This window comes from Alosa sapidissima, chromosome 15, assembly GCF_018492685.1.
Source record: "Alosa sapidissima isolate fAloSap1 chromosome 15, fAloSap1.pri, whole genome shotgun sequence".
Lineage (NCBI taxonomy): Eukaryota > Metazoa > Chordata > Actinopteri > Clupeiformes > Clupeidae > Alosa > Alosa sapidissima.
The window spans coordinates 1,952,398-1,979,706 of NC_055971.1; the positions used below are offsets into that span (position 1 = coordinate 1,952,398).

Consider the following 27,309-nt stretch of genomic DNA (forward strand, 5'->3'; position numbering starts at 1 on the left):
GGCCAGTCGTCATTCTCCCCTGGAGTGACAGGTTGAGGTCATTAAGCAACCCGAATATGTCACACAGGTAAGCGAGTTTTGACACCCAGTCCTCATCACTAAAATGTGCAGCTAACGGTGACTTTTTTTCTGCTCTCGCAACTCAAACACTCTGGCCAGTGACCTGCTAAAGATGCTTGTTTTTTGTTGCTCATTCTAGCAGTTTAGCACTTCGTGTGACACTACCGTTCGCCAAGAACTGATCAAGTGAAGTGAGCTGACCTGAGGCTGCGCAGCGCTGAAGGCAATATGTAAAAGTGCTGAAGGCGGGACAGACAGACGTAAGAAAATAGACCTTGCAAAATGCAAACATGCGTGCAATCAAACAACTGCATATAGGCATATGCCATGTAAAAACGTGACATTATTGCGAATTAAATTTAGTTTAGTTTGCATGCATTTTTTTTTAAACTCATGTCGTAGGCCGCGGCCCGGTGGTTGGGGACCGCTGGTGTAGATGGTGTCGAGCCGAGCCGCCAAGGTTATTGTTTGGCTTGAAGATGAAGACGAGTAACCACGTCTTGTGAACAAGCTTAAAAAGTAGGGCATGGATCTGCATATCATTTTGAGGTGGTGTACAAAAATATGATAGCACTAATTGTTCCCTAATAGTCGGCATGTTCGTATAATTGATTTGGAGGGATATGCCCCTCTCGTTTCAACATTTGGTGTGGGCTGGCTGCAGGGGCATGTTTTAAGACCTCAGCTATCAGGAGCTCCACCTCCTCTTCCAGCCCTGGCTTCCATTTCATGATCGCTTCTGTAATAAGATTGAATTTGTGATCAAATTTCAGGCAAATGCTTACAGATATTAGACACTTTATTTTTCTGAAAGCATACGAGTCCATGAACCACAGGACAGGCCCAAAAATGGGCGTGTCACCAACACTCAGGGAAAGATGAAGTGCACCGCTAACTGTCTGTATCATAGAAAGAAAACTGATAAACTCACCTGCACAACAGGCCATAAAAGTAAATAAAACACTCAGTAAATAACGTTAGTACATGCCATTTCCCTCGCCACTGACTGTATCGCCATGGCAACACCAAACGGTCTCACAAAACGCTAAGTTAACGTAACGTTATTTAACCGTAAAATAATCCACGAAATGTCAAAAGATAGGGAATAATCTTTTCATTTCCCTTTGTAACATAAAAACATCAGAAAACAATAAAAACACTTACAGAACTGAGCTGTATTTGGGTAATGGTGATGGTTTTATACAGTTAGCAGCTAGCATGTTCTGTAATATCTTCATTGAACTCAGATAGCCTACACTTTAGGAAATAAAGTGAAACTCACCAAAACAGTCTTCAATACTATTGAAAGCACCACGAAATTGTCGCTTAGATGTGATAGAACAGACTCGGTTTAGTGATAGAAAAGACGTGAAAGGTGTTTAATTCCTATATAGTTCGGTGCTGTATGTTGTCCCATGATGAATGATTTTGCTTTGGGGTCTAGTGTTTCCCTGTCCCTTATATGCCTTGTGAATCACTGTTTTAAATGGGAGATGCCGACCACAGACTTTGTTTGTTGTTTCCGATAGTATTTTGAAATAGCCTCTTATATAGTTCTGTTAATTGGGCAAAATGTCCTGCGTGAGAGTGTGATTAGTAAATGATATACCCATGGCTGTATTACATTTGTGCTGTACCTCAAGCCTTGTCCATACAGCCACCAGCTTGTTCAACGTATTTCTTGTCAGGCCATTATTCCTAGTCTACCTGTTCAAGTGGAAGCATTTGATGGGTTAACTTTCTTTCTATGTAGTGCTACTCTGTGTGCTACTTTGTGTGTTTTGTTGGAAGGTCTGTGGAAAATTGTGTTTATAAGGCTTAGCTTGACCTAGGACCTTGGACCATGGCGAGTTTTAGGGTGTGCAAGTGAGTTTATGCTGTGTAGTCATCTTTTTTGATAAACAAATTGCTGTCAGATTTGGCATTCTGCAAAAGGGGATGCGTTTAGTAATGAGTCATAGCTCTTCTGTGTTCAACCTTCAGGTTCCCCACCCCACCTTTCCCTATCCTCCTCTGTAAGTGTGTGTGTGTGGGGGTATGAGTGTGTGTATATGTGTGTATGTGTTTATTCTCCACAGGCTTGTTCTAAGTATGTAATCCACTTTCAAATGTTTAGAACACTTTGAGTTTTGAGTGATGCTGATTGTATTCCTAGCTTTTCATGAATAATAATACATTTTATATATGTATATAATTTTCATATTATACTGATTTATATAAGGAAGTTGTATTTGTTGAATCAAATGTATTTTATGTCTCTTTTCCGAAAAGGTCTTCAATGAATACAGTATACTTACTTCCTGTATTACTGGTAAGGTACAGTATGTTTTTTTTTTAATGTCATTCTTATTGACTGTAGCATTTGCTTATATACAAATAAATGGTTTATTCTTATAGACCAAATACATCTAAACCATTGTTTCTGACTTGATTATTAGTTTTTATGCATACTTTTATGTTGAGAAAGTGAATGTAAATTCTGTCAACATTCTAAATCCCGTTTTCTTGCATTTCTTTACACTGATCACTAAAATTATCATAACTTTTGAAAGGTTAATGATATTCCAATACAGTCTTTTTTTGTTAAATAGCCCACAACTTGTTGAACATTTCATACACTCTATATTTTTCTCTATCTTGTAGAGAAATATGATGAAAATTCATTTTTATGTGAATGAAATTAAATTTTGACAAATTCCGGATATACATTTGGAGAGGATTTTCAAATACTGTTCATAACTATATCAACATTACCATATGTATTTTACATCATTTCATAGAACTGATCCTTCTGATTACAGTGGTATGTATATCCCATTGATGGTATGTATTATACTCAAGAAATAAGGTTTTTTGTGTGAGGAGGTCATCCAGCACCAAAAATGGAATGTTCGGCACGGGCACGGTTAGGCATGCAGTGAGGGAGCAAAGGCCATCTGGGTTAGTTGGCTCCACAGAAATATACAATTGGGTATCATCTGCGTAGCTGTGGAAGTTTACATTATGCTGACTTATGACGTTTTCCAACGGAAGCATATATAGGGAAAATAGCAGGGGACCAAGGCAGCTCCCCTGGGCCACACCAAAAGGCAAGTCATGTTTTTCAGATACATGATCTCCTAGACTGATATAAAAATCTCTGCCAGTAATGTAGGTTTGAATCCAGTTTAGAGCATTATCAGAGAGATCCACCCACTTCGCAAGGCGGTGAATTAGGATGCTATGATCAATGGTGTCAAATGCCGCACTCAAATCCAGAAGAATAAGGATTGAGACTTTGTTTGAGTCAGTGGCCAGTCTGAGATCATTGACTATTTTTACTAGAGCCGTTTCTGTGCAGTGATTTGATCTAAAACCTGATTGGAATTTTTCAAGGATACTGTTTTCGTTGAGGAAGGTATTTAACTGATTACAAACGACTTTTTCAAGTACTTTGCTCAGGAACGGTAGATTTGATATAGGCCTGTAGTTGCTGAGATTGGTATGGTCAAGATTTGACTTTTTAAGTAAAGGTTTCACAACAGCGGTTTTAAAAGCAGTTGCAAATATACCTGTTTCTAATGAGGTATTTATTACCTTGAGAATAAAGGGAGCTAAGCTACTGTATCATATACTTTTTTGAGGAATCTAGTAGGGATTGGATCCAAAACACATGTTGAGGAGCCGGTTTGAGTTATAATTTTACCAAGCTCAGATTGAGTAATAGTGCTAAAGAACCTTAATTTTGGGGGGCTGTTTTTGGGTGTACTATCAAACATATTACTTGTGTTACCAATAGCCTCCCTTATAGAAATGACTTTGTTTTTGAAGGAGTCTGCAAATTCTTCGCATCTTAGAGAGGATGCCTGACTGAGTGTATCAAAGGGTGTTTGATGCAATAGCCTATCAATGGTAGAGACACCCTAGAGTTTCCACTGTTTTCAGCAATTACTTATGTCTTCTGAAGGCTTAAACCCGTTAAACCCTGAAGGCCCGTTTAGAAGGATCTCTTAAGCAGCAGCAACCTCTTAGTTCATTTTCTCAGCCGGCATATAGCATGGAATGTGCAGTGGAAAATACAGATGGCAGCAGCAGGGGACAATTATATGATGACTGTATTGCATGATATTCTCAGGGTCCCTGCAATATAAATGGTACTGACAGTAGTTTTGAGAACATGCCGGGACCCAGTAAGCCCATGACATTCTCTATTCCTGTATTGACAAGAAATAGAACACAAATGCATCAAGCTTATAGGGTAAACCAGTCCAATCTCCTACCCGTACCACATCAACCTCAGATTTCCCCCATGGATCATATTTCCCCAACACTTAAACTAACAAAACTAGCACTCCTAAATATCAGATCTCTTTCAAACAAATCATTCTTAATTCATGATCTAATTTGCACACACAACCTTGATTTTTTACTTTTAACTGAGACATGGTTAGATCAAGCAAACAGTGCTGCTACTCTCATCGAATCAGCTCCCCCAAACTTCAGTTTTTTGAGTGCTACCAGAGCAAATAAAAGAGGTGGGGGGATAGCCACAATTTTCAAGACGTCTTTTCAGTGCAATCAGTCGTCATTCGGTGACTTTACTTCATTTGAATATCTGTGTGCATGCATTAAGTCTTCTCCTCAGATTTTATTACTGACAATTTACAGGCCTCCAAAACATTCAGCTAAAGTTTTTCTTGAAGAGCTAGGTGAACTGCTATCAGTTGTTTGCATAGAGTATGACTGTCTTATTATATCAGGGGATCTAAACTTGCATGTGGATAATCCTGAAAACAATTATGCCAAGGAATTCATTGCACTAATCGATACTTTCTCCCTAACACAGCATGTACAGGGGCCAACACACTCTCTCGGCCATACCCTCGACCTTGTTATCACAAAGGGTCTCGATGTCTCTACAGCTGTTAAAGACCTGGCCTTATCTGATCATTTTTGCGTGTTCTTTGATGTGTCTATGTCCCCACACACTCAAAACACAGCTATGATGGTAAAAAGGAGAATCATAAATGATCAGACAAGTGCTCTCTTTGAGCAAGCACTTTCACTAAAGTCAAGTCAACTGTCAGACTCTGAAGACTTATTTGATCACTTTAATGCAAAAATGGCAAACATTATGGATGACATTGCTCCATTACAATTCAAGAAAGTTAAGGACAAACAGAAAGCACCATGGAGGCAAAATCCAGCAGTTAAACTTCTAAAAAGAGAGTGTAGGAAGACTGAAAGAAAATGGCGTAAATACAAACTTCAGATCAACTATGAAATCCATAAAGAGATGCTCCGCACATATAACTCTGAAATATGCAAAGCAAGACAGTCTTTCTTTTCTAACATTATCAATAGAAGTTCAAATAACACTCGTATTCTATTTTCAACTGTTGATAAGTTAACAAATCCCCCCTCACAATTAGCGCCTGAACTTCTCTCAACTAATAAATGCAATGAGTTTTCATCTTTTTTTAAAGGTAAAATTGACAAAATCAGACTCAACATATCTGCTCAATTACAAATTCAACAACCTGAACTTCCAGCAACAAACAGAGGGAAACTAAACTTGATGTCAGAGTTCAGCTTGATAGACTACGAAACACTTGAAAAAACGGTACAGAATCTCAGCCCTTCCACATGTGTCTTAGACACTCTGCCTACCAATTTCTTCAAAACTGTTTTTCACCTCATAGCGGCGGATGTCCTTCAAATTGTAAATGTATCATTGCTGTCTGGCACTTTTCCTAAGTCACTGAAAACAGCTGTTGTAAAGCCACTTCTCAAGAAGAATAACCTGGATGCCTCCATGCTAAACAATTACAGGCCCATATCCAATCTACCTTTTATTGGCAAAATTATTGAAAAAGTAGTCTTTAATCAATTAACCACCTTCCTAACATCAAATGGGTATTTTGATTACTTTCAGTCTGGTTTTCGGGCAAATCACAGCACTGAAACAGCTCTCATTAAAGTTTCCAATGACATACGCCTCAACACAGATTCAGGTAAAACATCAGTCCTAGTGCTACTGGACCTTAGTGCAGCATTTGACACTGTTGATCACAATATTTTACTACACAGACTAGAACACTGGGTTGGATTTACAGGCATAGTTATCAGCTGGCTAAAATCATATCTACAAGAAAGGAGCTTCTTTGTTGCCATCGGAAACTGTACCTCAACACCAACGTCCTTGACCTGTGGTGTTCCCCAGGGGTCGATCTTGGGGCCACTATTATTCAACCTCTATATGCTCCCACTTGGACAAATCATTCAAAATAATTTGATTTCATATCATAGCTATGCAGATGACACACAAATTTACTTAGCTCTATCACCAAACAACTATGGTCCTCTTGAATCTATGTGTCAGTGTATAGAACAAATCAACACCTGGATGTCTCAAAATTTTCTTCAGCTGAACAAAGAAAAAACTGAAGTAATTATATTTGGTAAAAATGAGGAAAGACTTAGGGTTGCCACTCTCCTTGACACAAAAGGGTTGAAGGCAAAGGATACTGTTAAAAACCTTGGTGTATTAATTGACAGTGATCTAAATTTCAACAGCCACATGAAAGCGATAACTAAATCAGCTTTTTACCACCTCAAAAATATTTTCAAACTCAGAGGGCTGATGTCAAAACATGACTTAGAAAAACTCATTCATGCATTTATCTCCAGCAGGGTTGATTACTGCAATGGACTGTTCACAGGCCTTCCTAAAAAGACTATTAAACAGCTTCAGGTGATACAAAATGCAGCAGCTAGGACTCTAACAAAAACTAAAAGAACTGACCACATTACTCCAATTCTTAAGTCCTTGCACTGGCTTCCAGTAAGTCACAGAATTGACTTTAAAGCACTATTGCTTGTTTATAAATCAGTAAATGGAGCAGGACCTAAATACTTGTCAGACATGCTTCAGCAGTACACACCTTCTCGTCCTCTCAGGTCCCAGGTGAAAAACCTGCTAGTAAAACCTACAGTTAGAACTAAACATGGTGAAGCAGCTTTTAGCTGCTATGCGGCTCAGCTGTGGAACCAACTTTCAGATGACATTAAAAAGGCCCCAACTGTAGCCAGTTTTAAATCTAGACTTAAGACCAAACTGTTCTCAGACGCTTTCTGCTAACTGTGCCGAGTTACAAATTCTGAATCTGCCTCGATAATTATTCTACTTTGTCTTTTATTACTTTTTTTACTACTTTTGCCTTTGTTTTTGCTTACTAATTATTCTTTATTTTTAAATGATTTTACCTTGTGTTTTATGTTTTCCTTTTATTATGATCTTTACCTTTTAACTATTCTTTGACTATATTGCCCTTCTATGCTTTTATTTGTTATTATCGTTTGGTTTTGTTTATGTAAAGCACATTGAATGACCTCTGTGTATGAAATGTGCTATATAAATAAACTTGACTTGACTTAAACAGAGCCCAGCCAAAAACTCCAATAAAATTTGTATCAACTTTGAGGGACAGCTATGACCATGCAGGATTATCCAGACCAAACGTGACGATTTTGCTACATACTATTCCTATTTATGTACCAGCATGCAAAATTTGAGCCTCCTACATGGTTTAGTTCTTGCGCTGTGGGCTTGTGAACTTTGACAAAAAAAAGAGCCCGAACAAAATCAACACCCCCCTCCCCCTGTAAAACTGGCTGTATCTTGGGAAGTATTGATCTTACATAAGATTAATTTTACAGTGTGTCTCCTGGGTAACATAGGTACACCTGGTAATTTTTTCAGAATTTTTTGAGACCTAAGTGCGTGGGCCCTGGTTGAATTGATGTGGAATGACCCTTAGAGAAGTGGTTCCTTCTCTCATTCCGAATAGCTCTATTATAATTTGCTATTTTTTCTTTTAGAATGGCACGGTGAACCTGTAACTTAGTTTTTCTCCATGTTCTCTCAGCTTTTCTACATGATCTTTTTAGATCATGGATAGTTTCGTTCATCCAAGGTGTCAGTTTGCTACAGGGCCTTTTTTTAGTTTTTAAGGGTGCCACTCTGTCAAGCAGAGCGCCTAATTCACGATTGAGAGCCTCTACCATTTGATCAATGGGATGATGTAAAATATCTAAATTTATGGAGTCTATAAGAGGTATGAACTGCTGTTCTGGTCTAATGTCCAAGAGTTGCGATTTGATTGCAATTTCGGGATGAATGTTTGGAGTATGTAGTACTATATTAAAAGATACACAATAATGATCAGACATATTTATATAATTTACTGATAAGTCTGTGACTTCTATCCCTCTAGAAATGACTAGATCAAGGGTGTTGCCAAGGTTGTGGGTGGGTCCTGTAACATGCTGCTTTAGCTCTAAACTGTCCAACACATTAAGGAACTTACTGGCTTTAGCATCAGTTGTCTTATTGACATGAATATTAAAGTCGCCATTTACAATTATCCGATCATAGCTAGTGATGATGAGCGACATAAGTTCAGAAAACTGGTCGAGAAAGCCAGTCCATAGTTTAGGAGGGCGGTATAAGGTTAATAGAAGTACAGCTGGGTCAGCCTTCAGAGTGAGGGCAATATACTCAAAGGAAGCGAATTCGCCAAAGTTGACTCTAGTGCAGCTATATTTGTTTGAGAGAATGGAGGCAATTCCACCACCTCGTTTGCCTTGTCTAATTGAATTAATTAAATAATTAAATAATTTAAATAAATAATTAAATTATTCATTCCATGTCCTAAAGAATGATTCACTAGTATCTTACATGATTATAGACAATAATACTGTAAACACAAGTATGTCTGTTTGGCTACTCTTATTCGGTTATTAAGTGATGATGCAATAATAGGCTAATAAATCTTTTTCCGGGTCCAACAGCTTTCAGAGCCGCTCAGTTTTCTCCATAGACAGTAAAATAAACAATGTTTTTCTGGCTATTCAGTGTAGCCTTTACCAAAATTGTCATCCTACTACTCACTTGTTGCCTTAACCTAATAAAATCCAATTTTTCGCGAAAGCCTGCACGTAATCTTGATTGTATCATCTGGCTGCACACCTATAGTAATTGCTCTGTTAACGTTAACCGGTTTTGTTCTACCCTCAATAAAATGTAGGTGTCATGCGTTGGTAAACGTTTTTTTGCCCAAAAAGCTGTTGGGTCCGTGACGTCGGACTTAACAACCGAATTGCTTGTTAAGAGAGAAAGTGTATTTAGTGACGTAAGGTGACACTCCCACTCTTATGCAGACCGGAACTGTCCCGTTTTGCTCCCATAGTAACGAATTACGTTACTCTATCTTGTTAGTAATCAAGGATCTTTGTGGCAGAGTTGTAAGCCATCTGGCATCTGCATAATTATGAAGCTGGGCTGGGCTGGGCTGTCTGTGTCTATGAAGGTGTATGCATGTAACTTTTGACCCGTAGGCCTATGTCTGATTTTCAAAAATGAGGTACCGTTGGAATACTTGGATGAAGCCTAGTTCCATGCCCTTGGAAACACACAATTAAAGTAGAGATTTCATAGCTGAGATTGGGTATCCTAATTTGTTCAAATGAACAGCCAAGGGACTCTTTTCATCTTTGTTCCTGTTGTTGCTTCTGTGTTCACTTATCCTTGTCTTCAGAACAAATCCTGTACTTGAGTGAAAGTAGAGATACACATGGTCAAACTCCAGTAAAAGTAGAAGTCCTCCTTTTACATTTCCACTTGAGTGGAAGTACAAAAGTACTTGCCTTCAAATGTACTTAAGTATCAAAAGTAAAAGTCCTGAAATGTATTATGCCTAATACAGTTGCATTGTTGAAATGATTCGGCACAGACATATGCATTCATTGAGCCTTTCTCCTCCATTCAAGCACAAAATCAGCTAATACTTGTTGTATGTAGAAATAACTAAAAACAAACTAATGTGATATCTTATCTTAGATACTTCAAAGTAACCACATTTTTCTTTGTTAAATGCTTTACACTTTCGGACCAAATCAAGATGTTCCCTTTTGTGTTTGATAGTGTCAGATTGTCTATCATTGTCTATCATTTGCTTGATGGCGTCAAGAGGCTAGTTATGGTAACATCAATATTGTGAAAAGGGGTCAACAAGGTACAGTAAATAGTGCATATGACAATAACATAGGTTAGGCAACACCATTATTTGACGCCTAGCTCGCTTAATAGAAAATATACATTTACACATGTTTTTGTACAGTCTTTTTTCCAAAAGGAACTTCAGCTGTACTTCAGCTGTCACAAAATGCAGTGGAGTAAAAAGTAAGATATTTGGCCTCGAAATGTACTGGAGTAAAAGTAAAAAGTTTAACAAAATTGAAATACTCAAGTAGAGTACAGATACATGAAAAAGCAACTTAAGTACAGTAATTGAATAAATGTACTCAAGTAATGTCCACCACTGGAACTCGGTGTGTTTTTCCTACATAGGCTTTCCCACAGGGACATTTGATAGCCAGTACCAGTTATACAGGTCATGTAAAAGATGTGATAGCGCAGCCAATCCATGTCAATTCATACAGGTCATCAGTAGCGGCTCCTTGGCCGAAAATCTTGTAGGGCAGATATAGTCTAATGATAGAGTTTAACTGAATTCAAGTTTTATATTGTGCACGCACAGCGTTAACTCAACGCCCTAGCAACCATCTTAATTACCCTAGCAACACCCTAGCAACCATCTTATTAACCTAGAAACCACCTCTATAATGTCAACTTAGCAACCAACATGATTACCCTAGCAACTGCGTTATTTTGCATAGCAACCACCATATGTACCCTAGCAATACCCTAGCAACCATACCAATTACCCTAGCAACAACCTAGTAACCACCACTATAATGTGACCCTACCAACCACCAAGCAACCAGCATGATTACCCTAGCAACCAGCATAGCAACTGCATTATTTATGCATTTTGGCTTGTTGGATGTTTTGTTAATGCAGATAACTTCTGATCCGTGCGCCTGATTTTCAAAAATGAGGTACTGTTGCAATCCTTTTGGCGAATTGTACCTGATCAAGCCCACTCTTGCAGTTCCTCGGAGATGCATTTCTAGTTATGTTTGGGGCCATATACGCAGCTTTACTGCTTGGCCTCTGGTAAATGATGAATAATAAGTAAAGGTAGAAACATTTGACCGACATACTCTTACAACTGATAAAACAGATAGAAAATCAATAAATGAATTATGTTTGAAGAGAATGTAATAATGTTCCAAAATCTAATAATCATTTTGCTTGTGGGAGATGAGTTATTACATTTGTGGGATTATTACTTTAAAAAGTGTAGTTTTTTATTACGTTTGTGGCTTATTACTTGTGAGAAGTTACTATGTTTTAGGGTGTTACATTAGGGTGTTAAATTATGTAAACAGTGTGAGCCTAGTCAATTTTACTAGTATAAACAAAACAGTAGCTGTTGTAACCGTTCATCTTGACATCTAAGCACTGGGGCTTGGACCTGTGACCCTATCTGTCGAGCTGAGCTTAAGTTCTAGGTGTAGCCCTGTTTAAACCTAGCCCATTGTAAATGCTCCTGGGCCAGGAAGTAAGTTTATGCCCCAGCTTTGACCCACACCCACAATATAAACAAGGCTTATGTAAATGTGTCTTTAATATGGTCATTGATGGAAATTATATTACGAAGCTGCTGCATGTGAAATATTCCTGTTATAAACTTAGCACAAAAAGTAAGGAAATGTGTGTTTGGTAGATTATTTCTCTGTTGTTTTTTACAATGTTTTTGGCAATAAATCTTATACCGTTGGAAAGCCTGTTTAGTTTCCTTTCTAATGGTGCCCCATTTGTAAAGAACAGGCACTTGTGGGATGAGCATTAGAGCTGAGTATGTGGGTTGTGCCCATGAAAGATTTGCCAAATCTTCTCTGCCATTGCCAAACAGGTTATTGCTGTTGCTATTGACACTTGTTTTGAGCTTCTGGTACCCCCAGGTGCTGCAAATCACCTGATTGGCAGCATGGGTCCTACTACTGTAAGTACAGCTACAGTCAGTAAGTGTCTGCTCCAAGAACCACCATGCCACATTTGACTAATCTGGATAGGGCTCTTGCAATAGGACAACTTAAAGCTGGTATTCCGCAAAACCAAGTTGTGGCATTATTTGGAGTGAGCCCTAGTACCATCTCCAAACTGAAGGCCAAATCTGTCTTCTACAGATCTGCAGTCAAAGTTTGCAGGACGATATGGCCGACGGCTGTCTGCCCAGACAATCGGGAACAGACTGCACGCAGCCAATCTCCAGTCTCATAGGGCTGCCAGGAGTCCTGTCATGACTGCCTTTCACCGTCAGGCCCGTTTGCGCTGGTATCAGCAACACATGCACTGGAACCTGAACATGTGGAGGAACGTTATGCTCAGTGATGAGTCCAAATTCTGGACTCATGGGTTGGGATGCCATCCCACAGCAGAGTGACCAGGCTGGTGACCAGCATGAGGAGGAAATGCCAGGCTGTTGTGGCTGTGTATGGTTCTTCCACACACTACTGACGCTCCTGTTTGTGAAATGAATAAATTGTTAAATTGCCAATATGTCATGTTTCTTAAATCTTCAATCATTCCAAACACCAAACGAGTCAATGGTAGAATAAGCTGTTTGGGAATGGTAGAGAAGATTTGGCAAATTTTTCATGAGTGCAACCCACATACTCAGCATTGTTACCACAGAGAAATAACCTACCAAGCACAAATTTCCTTACTTTTTGCGTTAAGTTTATATATGAATTGTTTTTTTTTACTCTTTATTTGTTCATAGGACATGGAAGAAGTTTCCTAAAGTTGAAAATGTGCCCAATATTGCAATTGACACTGCAGCCCTTTGTACAAATGTGTCTTACATTAGATGGAAGGTTCACCAGGACTGGGTAACGCAGGTAATCAAGTTTGCTTTAACATTAAAATATATAGTTGTGGCTGAATTTGTTGGTACCCTTACAGATTATTGGAAGAATGCTTTATAAGTGATGCAATGAAATTCAAAGCAACATTTACAGCTGCATGCTTTAGCAAAGAAAGTTTGAAAAGAGATATATATATTTGTATATTTTACATAGATATTCTAAAATGGCGCGAACTGATTTTTTGGTACCCCTAAAAATATGATAAATTATTGGATTATAGTGATGTTTAAAATGAACTGTTTCACCACAATTAGTAGTACAGATGTATTCAATCTTTTATTCAGTCATTCAGTGTATCTTAATGGAGAAAATAGTCATAGTGCAGTTTGGTATCATTGTGCACACCTAAATGCACATGCCAGAGAAGGGTTGCCTGAGGGTATCAGAATGAAAACTAGAAAATGCAATTCCAGGGAATTACCATTGCATGTAAATGCAAAAAAGCTGCTGTGTATAACATTATATTACTTACAGTATGATTATTCAGATTACACAGTCTTACAGTATTCTTGAAAACCACTTACTTGGTTAGATGTTAGCTTAGAGTATATGACAGTCAGTAAAAATAAATGGTCAATTCAATATTGATCAACATTCTTTGTTTTAATACAGCAGAATGATACTCAGAATACACTAATGAACACTTACCAATGTAAGCTTGAAGTAAAAATCACAGCTGTGTGTATATATATATATATATATATATATATATATATATATATATATACACAGAACTTGATAATGCCAATCATATTATCCTAAGACAGATCTATTTATCAGTGGTAACTCTGAACTGGCAGCAACAGCTAGAGGCCTCAGTTAAAGGTATTAGGTCAAATTTGATGGTGATATATACACTGAAGAATAAAAGAGTCAGCCCTTCAGATGATCAGTTTTAGACAAGAACTTAGGTTAGAATCTTATTTTTCACACAGCACAGCTCAGGTCTAAAAAGAGAGGTCTAACAGCACAGCTATGTTTCACAGATGTTACAGCACAGGAATGATTCAAAGGTATGAATGGTTGACAATATGATTCACAGGTATACATGTTCCATATAGTTAGTGAGTATAGTCCTCACACAACAATATAGTTCTCAGAATGTCTCAGTGTAGATCTCAGATAAGTCTCAGTATGGTTAAATGGTATGTGCACAGATATGGTTACATGTTTGTAAGAATGTATGTTAGTATGTGGCTAGCAACATTGTCAGAGATGTATGGTTGACAGGTGTGCACACAGACAGGCACACACGTAATGTCATACATGGTCATCACCACTGGTCTGGTCTGGAACCTAAAAGACAAAAGCAAACAAGTTTAACAGTTATGCCAAAACAATACAAGGAATGGCAATTGTCCTAACAGTAGCCTATTCATGGCTTCCATAAGGTCCCTTTCCACAGGAGTATAATCAAGCACCAAATGCATTCATAATCTAGGTGCTTGATTGTATACACCTGTGGAAAGGGACCTGATGAAACCCATCAATAGACGAACTATGATAGCATACCGTGATAGTGTTTACTTAGGCTACGTAAGAATCAGGAGCATAGAATGAAAACGTAGCCATGGCCTATTTGATACACAAACAAGCGGTAAACAACGTTACAAATTTGGTAAAAATAAAAACAGGAGCATATTTGTTAGCTTTAACTAAAATGTGAACGGTGGAAGCTATAACGTTATGACCATCAACAATGAGTCACGTTATTCATGTCCTTCATGACACCCATGATGGGTTTCATCAGGTTCCTTCACAGCATATAATCATAGCACCAGTCTGCATTCATAATCTATTAGGTGCTTGATTCTATACACCCGTGTAAAGTGACCTGATGTCGAATAAAATCAGAGCCATAGTATCTATCTGTAGGCCTACTTACTTCTCTGGTTTACGTTAACGTTATCGTTAAAAAGCTGCTGGTTAGTAGGCCTATTGAACAAATGTAACGTTAACGTTAGTGCATTAGGCCTACGTTTGATTGTCGTTATCTATCGAAACCTACAGCTAACCGTTCACTGTAACGTTGACGACATATTAACGTTGATTAACAGTGGGTTTCCTTAATCAACGTAGCAAGGTGCTACGTCCACTAGCCTATTTCACTAATGTTAAAACGTTAACGTTATAACGTTAGTGTAGTTTATATGTTTCATACATATATAACGCGAACGTTACATAATGTTTGACGACATAAATGACTCAAATACCAAAAACCGGAACACTTACCTTGTCTGTAATTAGAGAAATGTGCCTCTGAATGAGAGTCTCACGAGCAAATAAAGTGACCACGGCACAGCAGCCGAGGACGTTCTGCAGATTCACAGCTCCAGGTAGCTCTGCTACTGTTGATTGCTTTCAGGTGGAGGTCACGTCATAATGCTAAAAGTTGCCGCCACGGCGGTCAATGTCAATTTCTTGCTCTATTATCATAAATATCTAAAAAAGTATAAAGTTCACAAATGTGAAAAAACATAGAACAAATCTCTGTTACAAGACCTTTGTAGGAGTGGTTGAATGACGTCGAACGGTTCAGTGGTTTTAGAGCCTTTGAACGTCAAATTTGGTCGGAAGAAGAATAATAATATTAAGAAGAACAGCGATAATAGTCCATTGCATGTAATGCAATTATAGACAAACATGTCAAATATGAAAGCTATCAGTAGATTTCCAAACAGCTTGATGTTCCAGTGACTACAGTTGCATATTTAAAATGCATAACTGTAGCCAACCTTGCTGAATGTGGCTGCTAGAAGAAAATTGACTCCAGACTACAGAGGGTAGTGCAAATTGGAAGAGCTGAAGAAAATGTCCACGATTAATTCCACGGTCAAGGTATATCCGTGTCTGATCACACCATCATTCACTTTTTGGGCAACAGTTGGCTCCTTGCAGGTGTTGCACTGCTGAAAGAAAAATATACAAAAGTCTGACTGGAATTGGCTGAAATGCACTTGTCAAGTCACAATCCTTCTGGAGAAATGTCTTTTGGACTGATGAGACAAAACTGAAGCTTTTTGGCAAGTCATATCAGGTCTTTTACAGAAGAAAAAAATGAATGTTTCCACCATGTGCTTTTGGTACAACTGGCCCAGGGTGCCTTGAATCTGTGTAGGGCACAATGAAATCTCAAGACCAGAAAGGGATCGTGGAGCGAAACATAGGCTACAGCCCAGTGTCAGAAAACAGTCTCATGATGACTCATCCTCTGAACAATTAGTCATTCCTGAGTAATCCCGTCTTGAAATTGTGGCAAATTTCTACATGGTATCCACATGTGGGCAATTATTAATTTGCTTTCCATCGTAAGTATCAAAAATTGAACTTATTCCTTATACTTATGCATTTGTGACCTGAAGTAACCTGTGCTTGCATATATGCAAATGTCATGTAACCCAAGGCACAGTTGATCTGTGCATGCTATGATTAACTTGTGATACTTTGATATGGAAAGCTAATTTATAATTTTGGGGTGCTATTGCCATAGAATTTCAGCCCACATTTCAAGACTGGATTACTCAGGAATGGCTTATTGGAGGAGATGATGTTACCCAGCCGTACCGCCTAGCAGTCAAGCAGCTACTCTTCAAGAAAAGCAGACCTCCTCTGCTCTGCAGCTCTTATGTCTGCACTCTACATGTTCCTGGTTACAGAGCCACTGTTACAGGGTGCCTACACAAAGCGCGTAACGTTCCGCAACGTGTAAAAAACAATTCTAGAAGACTGGTCTATTTTTTTTTTATGTACACAACGCGAATGAAGCACTTCAATTACGTGCCCGGTGTAGCCCCACTGTTAGCGTTAATGCATGGTCGATACAGCAGACGCTCATCAGAGGACCACAGTGGGTGAGAGGGGATGTATAGCTGGATCATGGAATTCAAATAGCAAGGTGCAGACCTAGTATGTCCTGTAGGCTAGAGAGAGGGATAGAATTTCATTCTGGGTGCTAAATGATTGAATCAAGACTTAAATCCCATTGAACATTTCTGGAAATAGTTGGAACATGCAGTCTATGGGAGGCACCCTTAAAACTTAAGATGGCTGGAGCAGTTTGCAAAGTTTACAAATGTTGACAGATTCAGAGCTGCAGAAGGCTAGTTGGAAGTCATTGCTAAAGGTTAGGTGAAGGGTACCATAATCTTTGTCAGAGCTATTTTCATTTATATTTGTTTTTTAAATATTCTGTTGAATTAAGTCACAATTGAAATCTAGTTTGCATTAAACATGGCACAAATGATGATGAATGACGATTACTACAGTTTTAATCTATTTTTATATAAACGTTAAGGGGTTTTTCTTTTTTCATGGAAGTGTGCCAACAACTTCAGCCAAGACTACCTGAATATCATTTTATCATTTTCAATTTGAACTGCATTATTTTTTAATGAGACATTTATTAATTAATGAGGTCATTTTTTCAGGTGAAATATTTAAAAAATATGGAAGCTGTCATTTCTACATCCAACCATGACGCATCTGCACTGGTCATTGGTAATGTCCTATTTTAACTTATGCTTTGTAGGCTCATTACTGTCTCAATACAGTTGAGGATGAAACATTATAAAGAAAAATGTTTGTGGATTGTCTGACTTCAGCCCAACAATGACTCAGAAATAGAATCATAGAGAATTTTTCAACCTTAAGAAATTAATAACTGAAATAGGCTGCTGTGTTGTGTAGGGACCTCTGTCAGAGGATAGTAGCCTAAGGAAAAACTTCATATTTAATGTGTATCTTGTGGCAGTGGTAGAGCTAGATGAAGCAATACAACAGTCATTGCAACACCAACAAACATGAAATGCATCTTATGTAAGCTTTTTACTTTAATCTAACAGCTTTGAAGTCATGGTACACAAACTTATAATGGGGAGAAACAAGCACCTAGCACAGAGAACCTTTTTTTCATTTTTGTACTTTATACTTTTTGATATGAACAAAAAACAAAGACTTCGCACTGGCCATTATGACACCATAATAGGCCAATTAAAGGGACACCAGGCAAGCCTGATGCTTTTTCTCTACTAAACTCCCCCTCGCTCGGTCTGAAACTCTTTTCCTTTTCTTTGCGTCTTCCGTCAAGGGTTTTCGCTGCTTCTTCGCCGGCTCTGCCATTATACACACGTTTGCAACAATCTCTAGCGTTTTGTTAGCCTGCCTCTGTGCTGTAAACTGATCCTGCTTCGGTAGGCGGGTAGGATCCACCGAACTTGCAAGTGGGATATTCTTCTTACAGGCAGGGAGACTAGGGGCGGGCGAGAGACTAGGGGCAGGCGAGAGAGCCTTCATTCGCCCCGTAATGAGTCATTTAACCATATACCGACTTAGGAAGATGATTAATTAACACGAAAACGTTGCCTGGTGTCCCTTTAAACTGAGTTGCACCTGTTCAAACTGCCAACCGCTCAACTTCTAAGCCCTCTTTCTCTCTGTGTCTCTCTCCATTCAACAAGTAATATTGATACAAGACACCTTCCATCCATCTAATTCAAACCATTCATCCATCCATTCAACTATCAACATCCATTAAACTATCTGGGCTAGATATACGTGCATTTGCAAACGTTGCATTATCAGCGCCATGGCCAACCTGCAGAAACCCCACGCTATGACACTTATGTTAACGTCGTATTTATCAAACCTGCAGTTCATCGGGTAAACAGCGCCTTTCCCCGCCCCCTACCGCAATTTAAGAACATTAACAACTGAATGACATACTTCAGTCACAAGCGCAGTTGAATGAAGTTAACTGATGACAACATTAAAAGGAATCAAACATTTAGTTTGATTAAAAGGAATTCAAACGATCATGAAATTATACAATACATGATGTCAACAAGCAGGAAGATAATGAAGAGCAGTGGTTCTACTCAAACTACTTGTGCACGTAGGCTATGGAAGATTGGTCAGATCTAGCAAGTAGGAAAGTTTAAGTGGATGAAGTAAAAGTGAAAATAAAAAACCTTCGAAAGGCCAACGAAATTGCTTTTGATATAGTACAAAGATGCAAAACTGGTGCTCTAAATCAGGGGTCCCCAACCTTTTATGTTCCATGGACCAGTTTGATTCACATTTTTTTTTCACGGACCGGTGGGGGGGGGGGGGGGGGGGGGGGTGTTCGAGGATTCCATGTTCCACACAAAAGAACTAGCTCCACTTGAACTTGAAGAAGTGAAAATTGAACAATATGAAAATTGAACAACTTGAAGCTACATAAATCAAGTGTGAACATGCTTAACAAAATATAACAAAACATGGGAACTAAACGTGCATTACGAATATAATCAGTGGGAGCCCTGTGCTTGTTCCCCTGCAACAAGAAGGTTCAATCTGGGGGTGATGGAAGACAGTGACACCCTCAGTGTGTTTGAAATGTCCAGTCAATTGCGCAATTTGGTCTTAGCTGCAGTCATTGCAGAAAACCCGGCCTCGCATAGATACGTGGTGGGAAATGGTAGCAACGGTTTCAGCTCTTTTACGGCTCTCTCGGGATATTCTGCTTTGGTTTTGATCCAAAAACCCGCCAGAGAGGTTTCCTCATACACACTCTTAAGACCAATGCAATTTCGATCAACTGCTCTTCCTCCTGCGCTGAAAAGTTAGGACTATTCGGGATATTGACAAATGGGTTGCGGACCCACTCATTGGTTTGCCGTGGATCTTTGGAGGATGGGAAGTAGCCTAACGCTCAAACTCATTTGAAAGCACAACAAGGTGATCGCGCACCAGCTGCGAGAGAAAGGGCCCTACCAAACCCCCCACTACTGTAACATATCAAAAACACCCCGGTCCACTCGTCGTCCCTACAAATCAAGCTTGGCTTTACAGTAAATGCAGCGACTTTATCTGCCAGTTTAAAGACAGTCGTCATTCTCCCCTGGAGTGACAGGTTGAGGTCATTAAGCAACCCGAATATGTCACACAGGTAAGCGAGTTTTGACACCCAGTCCTCATCACTAAAATGTGCAGCTAACGGTGACTTTTTTTCTGTAAGAAATCTCTGCAGCGGCTCTCGCAGCTCAAACACTCTGGCCAGTGACCTGCTAAAGATGCTTGTTTTTTGTTGCTCATTCTAGCAGTTTAGCTAACTTCGCGTGACACTACCGTTCGCCAAGAACTGATTAAGTGAAGTGAGCTGACCTGAGGCTGCGCAGCGCTAAAGGCAATATAAGTGTTGAAGGCGGAACAGACAGACGTAAGAAAATAGACCTTTCAAAATGCAAACATGCGCGCAATCAAACAACTGCATATAGGCCTATCCCATGTAAAAACGTGACATTATTGTGAATTAAATTGAGTTTAGTTTGCATGCATTTAAACTCATGTCGTAGGCTATGGACCGGTTAGGAATGTCGCGGCCCGATGGTTGGGGACCGCTGCTCTAAATAGCGATTCTGTGGTCTTTGAAAGGTTCTCTTATTGACACGTTTATCTGCAACTTGAATTAACACCTGCTTTTACAGTGTTTCCCACAGCATTGGATTCCTTTGTGGTGGTAGCTGACTTTGGCAATTAAAACTTAATAGCATAGGTCACATCCCGCCTGTGAGCTAAACTATTACAGGTTTCTTTGATGTCAATATATTGTAGGTGCGTAGTTCTAATTGAGTTCCTGTCACTTTAAGACATTCGTGCAAGACTTGCAGTTTAAACACAGTTAAAAGGCTACTGATATGTGTGGATGCAATTGATAATGTTTTCTATGTAGTTAGTTAAAATAAAGGTTCGTACTTCTCCTTGGGACAATCACATAGGCTACCCTTCACCGTATCTCACGATTGGCATGGGGTACTTTCCATAAGATCTCTCAATGCAAATCAAACCAGCTATTAGGCTAACTGAAATAAAACCATGCCAATCTCTAGGTATGGTGAAGGGTATGTGATGATGTGGGGCTATTTTAAATCCAAAGGCCAAGGGAAATTTATCAGGATGCATAGTATCCTGGATCCATGAAATAACTGGCTTTTAAAAATAAAAATCTGCCTGCCTCTATGGGAATTTAACATAGGGGTATGTATACTTATGAGCCCCTGTATTTTATGGAAGAACATTTATTTATTTACAATACATTATTCATTCACAAAGAAAATTGGTGTCATTAAAGGTTGGCTATTTCCTATTTGTTTTAATGAAGGCATTAGATCAATTTCCAAAAGAAGTTTTTTTTTATTCCTCTTTTTAGTCAATGTGTATGTACAGGGTATGTAAACTTATGAGCACAACTGTATGCATGAGACGGAAAAGTGCAATTCTCAGCTCTCATGACAGGCAGTCTGCACTTTTATCTCAGTGTGGCCTGTTAGTACATACCTCACCATTTTTTACACGCATGTTGCGAAACAAATACGCCTGAAGTGGGCGCAAAAGCGTTAATACAGCTGGCCTTCTTAACACAATACATTAAATGATCTGTCTATCAACATCCGTCAGCATGCATGTCCACTTCAATTACTACCTAGCAACCTCCATAGCAACCACTTTAAATAGTATAGTAACCACTATGATTACCCTAGCAACCATCTGAAATACCCTAGCAACAACCTAGCAACCACTACCATAATGTCAACCTAGAAACCCTCACAGCAAGCAACATGATTTCCCTAGCAATACCCTAGCAACCATCTCAATTACTCAGGTAATATTGGTACAAGGCACCTTCCATCCTACTTTCTCTCCATCCATCTACTTCAAACCATTCATCTATCCATTTAACTATCAACATCCCTCAACATCCATGTCTGATTCAATTACTACCTAGCAACCTCCATAGCAACTAACATTATTACCTTAGCAACCAACATATCAACTTCTTTATTTAGCATACAGTAGTAGCCACTATGATTACCCTAGCAACACCCTACTAACCCTACCAACAACCTAACAACCCCTAGCATAATGTCAACCTAGCAACCAACATGATTTTTCTTAGCCTGACGAGCCAGACCCACATTAAAATGTAGGGTCTGGGCACTCACCGTTCGCAGTGCTCAGTCCGAGGGGCAGGATAATCGGTTGTCTTTCAAATTCCCTCTGCACGGAATAGGACAGCGCTATGAGTCCCATGTTTCCCACCAGCGGAGCTAGTTGGCTAGTTCAAACTTTTACCAACTTAATAAAAGCTTAACTCGTGTCACACTGTTCGCCAACAGCAACATTACCTTATTTGTTTTCAAGTAGCAGGGAATTCAAGCCAAACCGTTGCAACTCTGCCATCAATCATTATGTTAAGCCCGCCTAACGACTCTATACACGATTTGATTGGCCTGATAGAAGTTTAATTTTTCGAGATCACAAGCCAACAGAGAGTTGCTAGACTAGCCCTGGCAGCAAATTTAATTTGCTGCCGCTAGGGTGCGTCTAGATTTCTAGGCTAGATTTTTCTATTGTGGTTACTATGCTAAATAAAGTGGTTGCTATGCTGGTTCTTAGGGTAATCATGTTGTTTGTTATGGCAGTTGCTAGGTTGGCATTGTGTAAGTGGTTGTTAGGTTGTTGCTAGGGTAATTATTAAGATGGTTGCTATGGTGGTAATCATAGTGCTTACTATGCTATATAAAGTGGTTGCTATGCTGGTTGCTAGGGTAATCATGTTGGTTGCTATGGAGTTTGCTAGGTAGTAACTTAATTTGACATGGATGTTGATTGATGTTGATAGACAGATAGTTTAATGGCCAATAAAAAGTCTATGGGAAAAATAAGGTTGTTTGTTGTTAATATCTCAAAAAGTATAAGGTTCACAAAAATAAAACCTACATTATAAAATTTTAAACCATGTTTGTACATTAAATGGTTTAATCGATATCAATAAAATATACGTTCGATAGAACATTCTATAATTAAAAGCAACACACACCTCCCGCCTTACGTTGTCCATAAATACATAAGCTAAATATATCTCGCATTGTAGCTAGTATGTGCAACTCTACCAAGTAGGCCTACCTCAACACAGACTCTCAATGAGTCCTTGCCCCGTGCACTCTTTCTCTCTCTCCCTCTCAACAGGCGCATCCCTCCTCAGCATGCACAGTGTAATCCAAACATTCACAATCGTGCAAGACGACTGGCTAAATTGCTATTAAATCCGGTTAGCATCATTAGCACGCTGCATGAATTTGTTCAAAACTGTTGCATTCAAATTGACTGCTAAGTTCTAATCATCTCAATCCCAATGCAAATGGAAAAGTATGAGCCAAGACTCAAACGGGCCTGTCCCAATGAGAAAAAGTATTCATTTGAAACTTAAAAACACATGTGGGGAAACTTAACAGTGTAACCAGTAGATGATAAACTAGCAAATTAAGCTACTTTGTTTACAATATTTCCAGGCTTCAAGTAGTGCTGCTTTTCATTCAGACTTATGTGCACATTTATTTATTTGAGTGTTTTTCATGATTGTGTTGCTATTTCTTTTCCCTGTTTGCTTTGATTGATAACTGAGGTGATTTAAAATCAGAGGAAGGTTAAGTTTAAAATAAAAGTGTAAATTGAACTTTATTTTTCTTCTGGTCCTTATCTGAAATAGATTTTAAAAAAAAAACAATAATTATCTATATCGACTGATATGAAATACTTATATCGTGATACAGTTTTCAGCCATATCGCCCAGCCATAGTTAGAAGAATAATAAAGACAATAAAAGGCCTACAAAAAACAGTACAGTGCATTTTCATACACTGTAAAAATAAAGAGTTGTTTGAATCGGCGTTGGCGTCAACTTTGGAGGTCTTTTGGACTTTTGGAGACCTTTGGAGGTCAACTTTGGAGGAGTTGGACTTGTGCTTTTCTTTGAAAGTTGAGCAACACAATGCACTTAAGTCATTCCTTTCGAAGAAGGGTGTATTTGCCGTTTTGCCGACCGGATACGGTAAAAGTTTACCTCCCCGTTCACTGTTTTCATCGCTCTGGCCACGTCATCCTGCTCTTTGTTCTGATTGGTCGTAGCGCTGGCCTATTGCATGTCTAGGCAGATTGAAAGACAATTCTCTGCCCGCCCCTTGGATTAAGCGAGGTGAATGGGTCGATTCCAGACCCATTCCATCCAATGATATAGGATGGCCCGCCAGGCTAGGTAAATACCATATCTATCTAAATTACCATATCTATCTAAATTCATTGTTTCCCTACTGCCAATGTGGTTTATTATCAGTTTGCAAAGGTTAATGGCAAAGTAGAAAGTAATGTTAGGATTCCGTGATAAATGCAATTGGCTAGGCTGGTCCAAACATTAAGGTTAATGGAAAGTCTATGCCCAGGATTCTACGACTCAAAATATTCCCCAATGGAATGCTCCCAGACCCTATCACGAATTATGTTTAACACTGACAGCATAGAAACCCCCTAAATAATCTCTTTCAACTTGAAATCTTGTGAGATGAAGTCTTGATATTTGTGTACTGTACTGTTTTGTTCCAAAGGTTGTGTGCAGCCCTCCACTAATGTTGAGCACCATCTTAGGGAGGTGAAAGAGCCCTGCTGTGAGGGGAAGCCCAGGAGGGCTCAGCCTCGGGCTTTATGGGACCAAACAATTTTCACAGTCCCGAAAGGGGTGACAACTTTTGATCTTTGTAAAAAACATAACCTCCTACTTACTGGTGGGATGGATAGACTTGTGCGTATTTGGAATCCATATGTTCCAGGGTAGGAATCTGCTTTCAATATTTCTCATACCAATTTGTATAAACTATAAACATCTTTATAATATTTTACTGGTACCTTACAATATTCTACCAGAGTTTTAAAACATTGTTATACATTTTTCCCCTTCTGATTAACCTTCATCTTCCATGTGGTAACATGTCATTGTTAGAAAACCTACGGCTGTACTCAAAGGACACTATGCACCCATTTGCTATCTCTACATTGACACAGGGGAAAACCATTTCTTCTCAGTGTCCATGGACAACACTGTTAAGGTTTGGTCACAACATTTCAAACTTTAGGTAGCAACCTCTAGTGGGGCAGGCTATAATCTCTCTAGAGGACTCAATTCATAGTGAAAGGCAGATGCCATTTTAAAACAACAATAACATTAAAAAAAAAATAGATTTAAAAGGATGGTTGTAATGCAAGCCAATGTCACATGATGGGATTGTTTAGACTCTGCTTCTTAAATGTGTTTCAGATCTGGCATGCCATAGACCAGACATGCTTGTTCACTGCACACCCTAGAGCCAGCCTGATCAGTGGGGATATATCTGCAGCCCTATATTCCCCAGCGGTGAATACACTATACATTGCTACAGACTCAGTGGCCATGTTGTCCCTTAGGACAAGGTGAAAAAACCTTTCTCCTTCCCACGCCACATTTGTTGTCTCGTGATCTGTTTCATTTGGAAAGTGTAGTTTACAGTTCTCAACCTTTTCTGCATGAACCTTTTTTACATTAACCATTATACAACCCTAGTTCCAAAAAACTTGGAACGCTGTGTTAAATGTAATTAAAAACAGAATGCTATAGTGGCAGACCAACCACTTATCCCAAAACTCAGAATGACCCCACCTATGTGCTACAAATTGTTACCCCAGAGCAGGGCATTCAAATCAAATAAATGAAACAGAGATGCAGGATTTGTCAAACGCATACACTTGATTGATGTTAGTTCAATCAGGAAGTTAAGAGCAGTTTTTATGACCCCAATAGAAGGGTTTGAATAAATAGACATCAATGCAACAGAGCAACAATGGCTTCTACCCCCCCTCTCCATACTTTTCACCCCCTCCAAAGTAGAAAACAAAACAAAAAATCCCTAACACAAACTGTCACTCAATCACTTTAGACTCACAAATACACACAATCAAATCAAATCATAATCTCAAACCACAGAGTGCAACAAAACCAAACAGAGAGAAACCATAAACAAAGAGAAAACTGTAAGAACACAATGTAAACCCCTTAGATGTAATTGCTCCAAGCATCTCAAAAAAAGTTGGGACAGGGCAGGGGCATGTACCACTGTTTTGCTTCACTTTTTGTCTGTAAATTAACTGAGTTTGACAATAATCTTGTCTCATTGTTGCCTGATGTAGGTCTTCAGCTGCTCAACAGTCTGGGGTCTTCTTAATTGTGTTTTTTGTTCCATGATACACCCAGGGCTCTATTTTAATGGTCTAAAACGGAAGTGTCTTTGCGCAAAACTCACGTCGCTTTGTGGGCGGATCTTGGGCACTGTTGCTATTTTACCAGCGTATAAATGGCTGTTGCGCCAGACGCAAATCTAAAATGGGGTGGTCTGAAGTAGCTACATTAATCATAGCTGATTGCTATTATGGTGGCGTATTTGGCAGGCGCAGCCAGGAGCGTTCACAGCGCTATAACCATTCGAAAGAGTTCACAAAATATCCAAATGTCTTTTACGCACCTGATATCATCCATATTTCAAATGTACAAACAGAAGCTCCCCAGGATACGTCTCGTTCTTGTTGACATATTAGGCAATATGACATGAGTGGGAGCAGGTTTGGTAAAGGATATCCCCACGGCTGTAATTAGGCCGTAGGTATGAGGCCGAAGGCCATATAGCGTAGGGCTAGCCTTCACTGGAATCGACTCAAGCTATCCGGTAGTAGACAGGCAATTTCACAAATGCTTTTAAACTTTGGAATAGACTACATATCACCTCTACTGGGCTTATATAGCGGCCCAAATAAAGTTTTACCCATTATCATTTAACATTGTTAGGCTATGTTACATCATACATACAGGTGTGTACATGAATTGATTCTGCTATATTTATAGTTATTGTATTTAGCAGACATTTTGGCTAAACTCCAATAACTTGACTATTAGGCTACTTTACTACGGAAATTTAAACAGAACCAAGTTTGTCACACATTCCTTATTTTTCCTCCATAACACATTGCATTTTATCACTGGCAGTCGGAGGCTCTCTGGTGGAGAATCCTCCATCGCCGTGTCACCGCCTTGTATTCCCTGGCTTTCAACCATGCTGCCTGTTGATGTAAATATGCAATCAGTTCCGGAGTGGGGTGTGGCCAACAACAGCTCATTTGCATGGCAACAGGCCCCAGAAACAGCCTATTCTGAAAGGGACTGAAATTGGTGAGAATGGAACTGATGATAATGTGTTATCTGAGGGGAATTTTGCGCAAACAGCTTCAGGGACATGTTTTATGCAACCCATAGGCCTATTTTGACTTGTTGAAAAAGAAGTATAATATGTCACTCACCAGTAAGAAGTATAATATGTCACTCACTAGTAAGAAGTATAATATGTCACTCACCAGTAAGAAGTATAATATGTCACTCACCAGTAAGAAGTATAATATGTCACTCTAGCTCTTTCTTCTGCCCATCCTTCCATTGTTCTCTCCCTGCCCCCTATCTGGCCTAGGTGGCTCATAATTGAC

General features: G+C 39.1%; 1 protein-coding gene across 1 annotated transcript in view; it reads left to right on the top strand.

Moving 5' to 3' along the window:
- Positions 1-27,309, top strand: part of wdr95 (WD40 repeat domain 95) — a 73,037-nt gene that overhangs the window by 36,270 nt on the left and 9,458 nt on the right. The window contains exons 10-14 of the mRNA XM_042062987.1: positions 12,792-12,909; positions 17,364-17,433; positions 24,357-24,579; positions 24,749-24,854; positions 25,064-25,215. Coding sequence (XP_041918921.1) covers positions 12,792-12,909; positions 17,364-17,433; positions 24,357-24,579; positions 24,749-24,854; positions 25,064-25,215 — 669 coding nt within the window. The remainder of the gene's footprint in view (positions 1-12,791; positions 12,910-17,363; positions 17,434-24,356; positions 24,580-24,748; positions 24,855-25,063; positions 25,216-27,309) is intronic.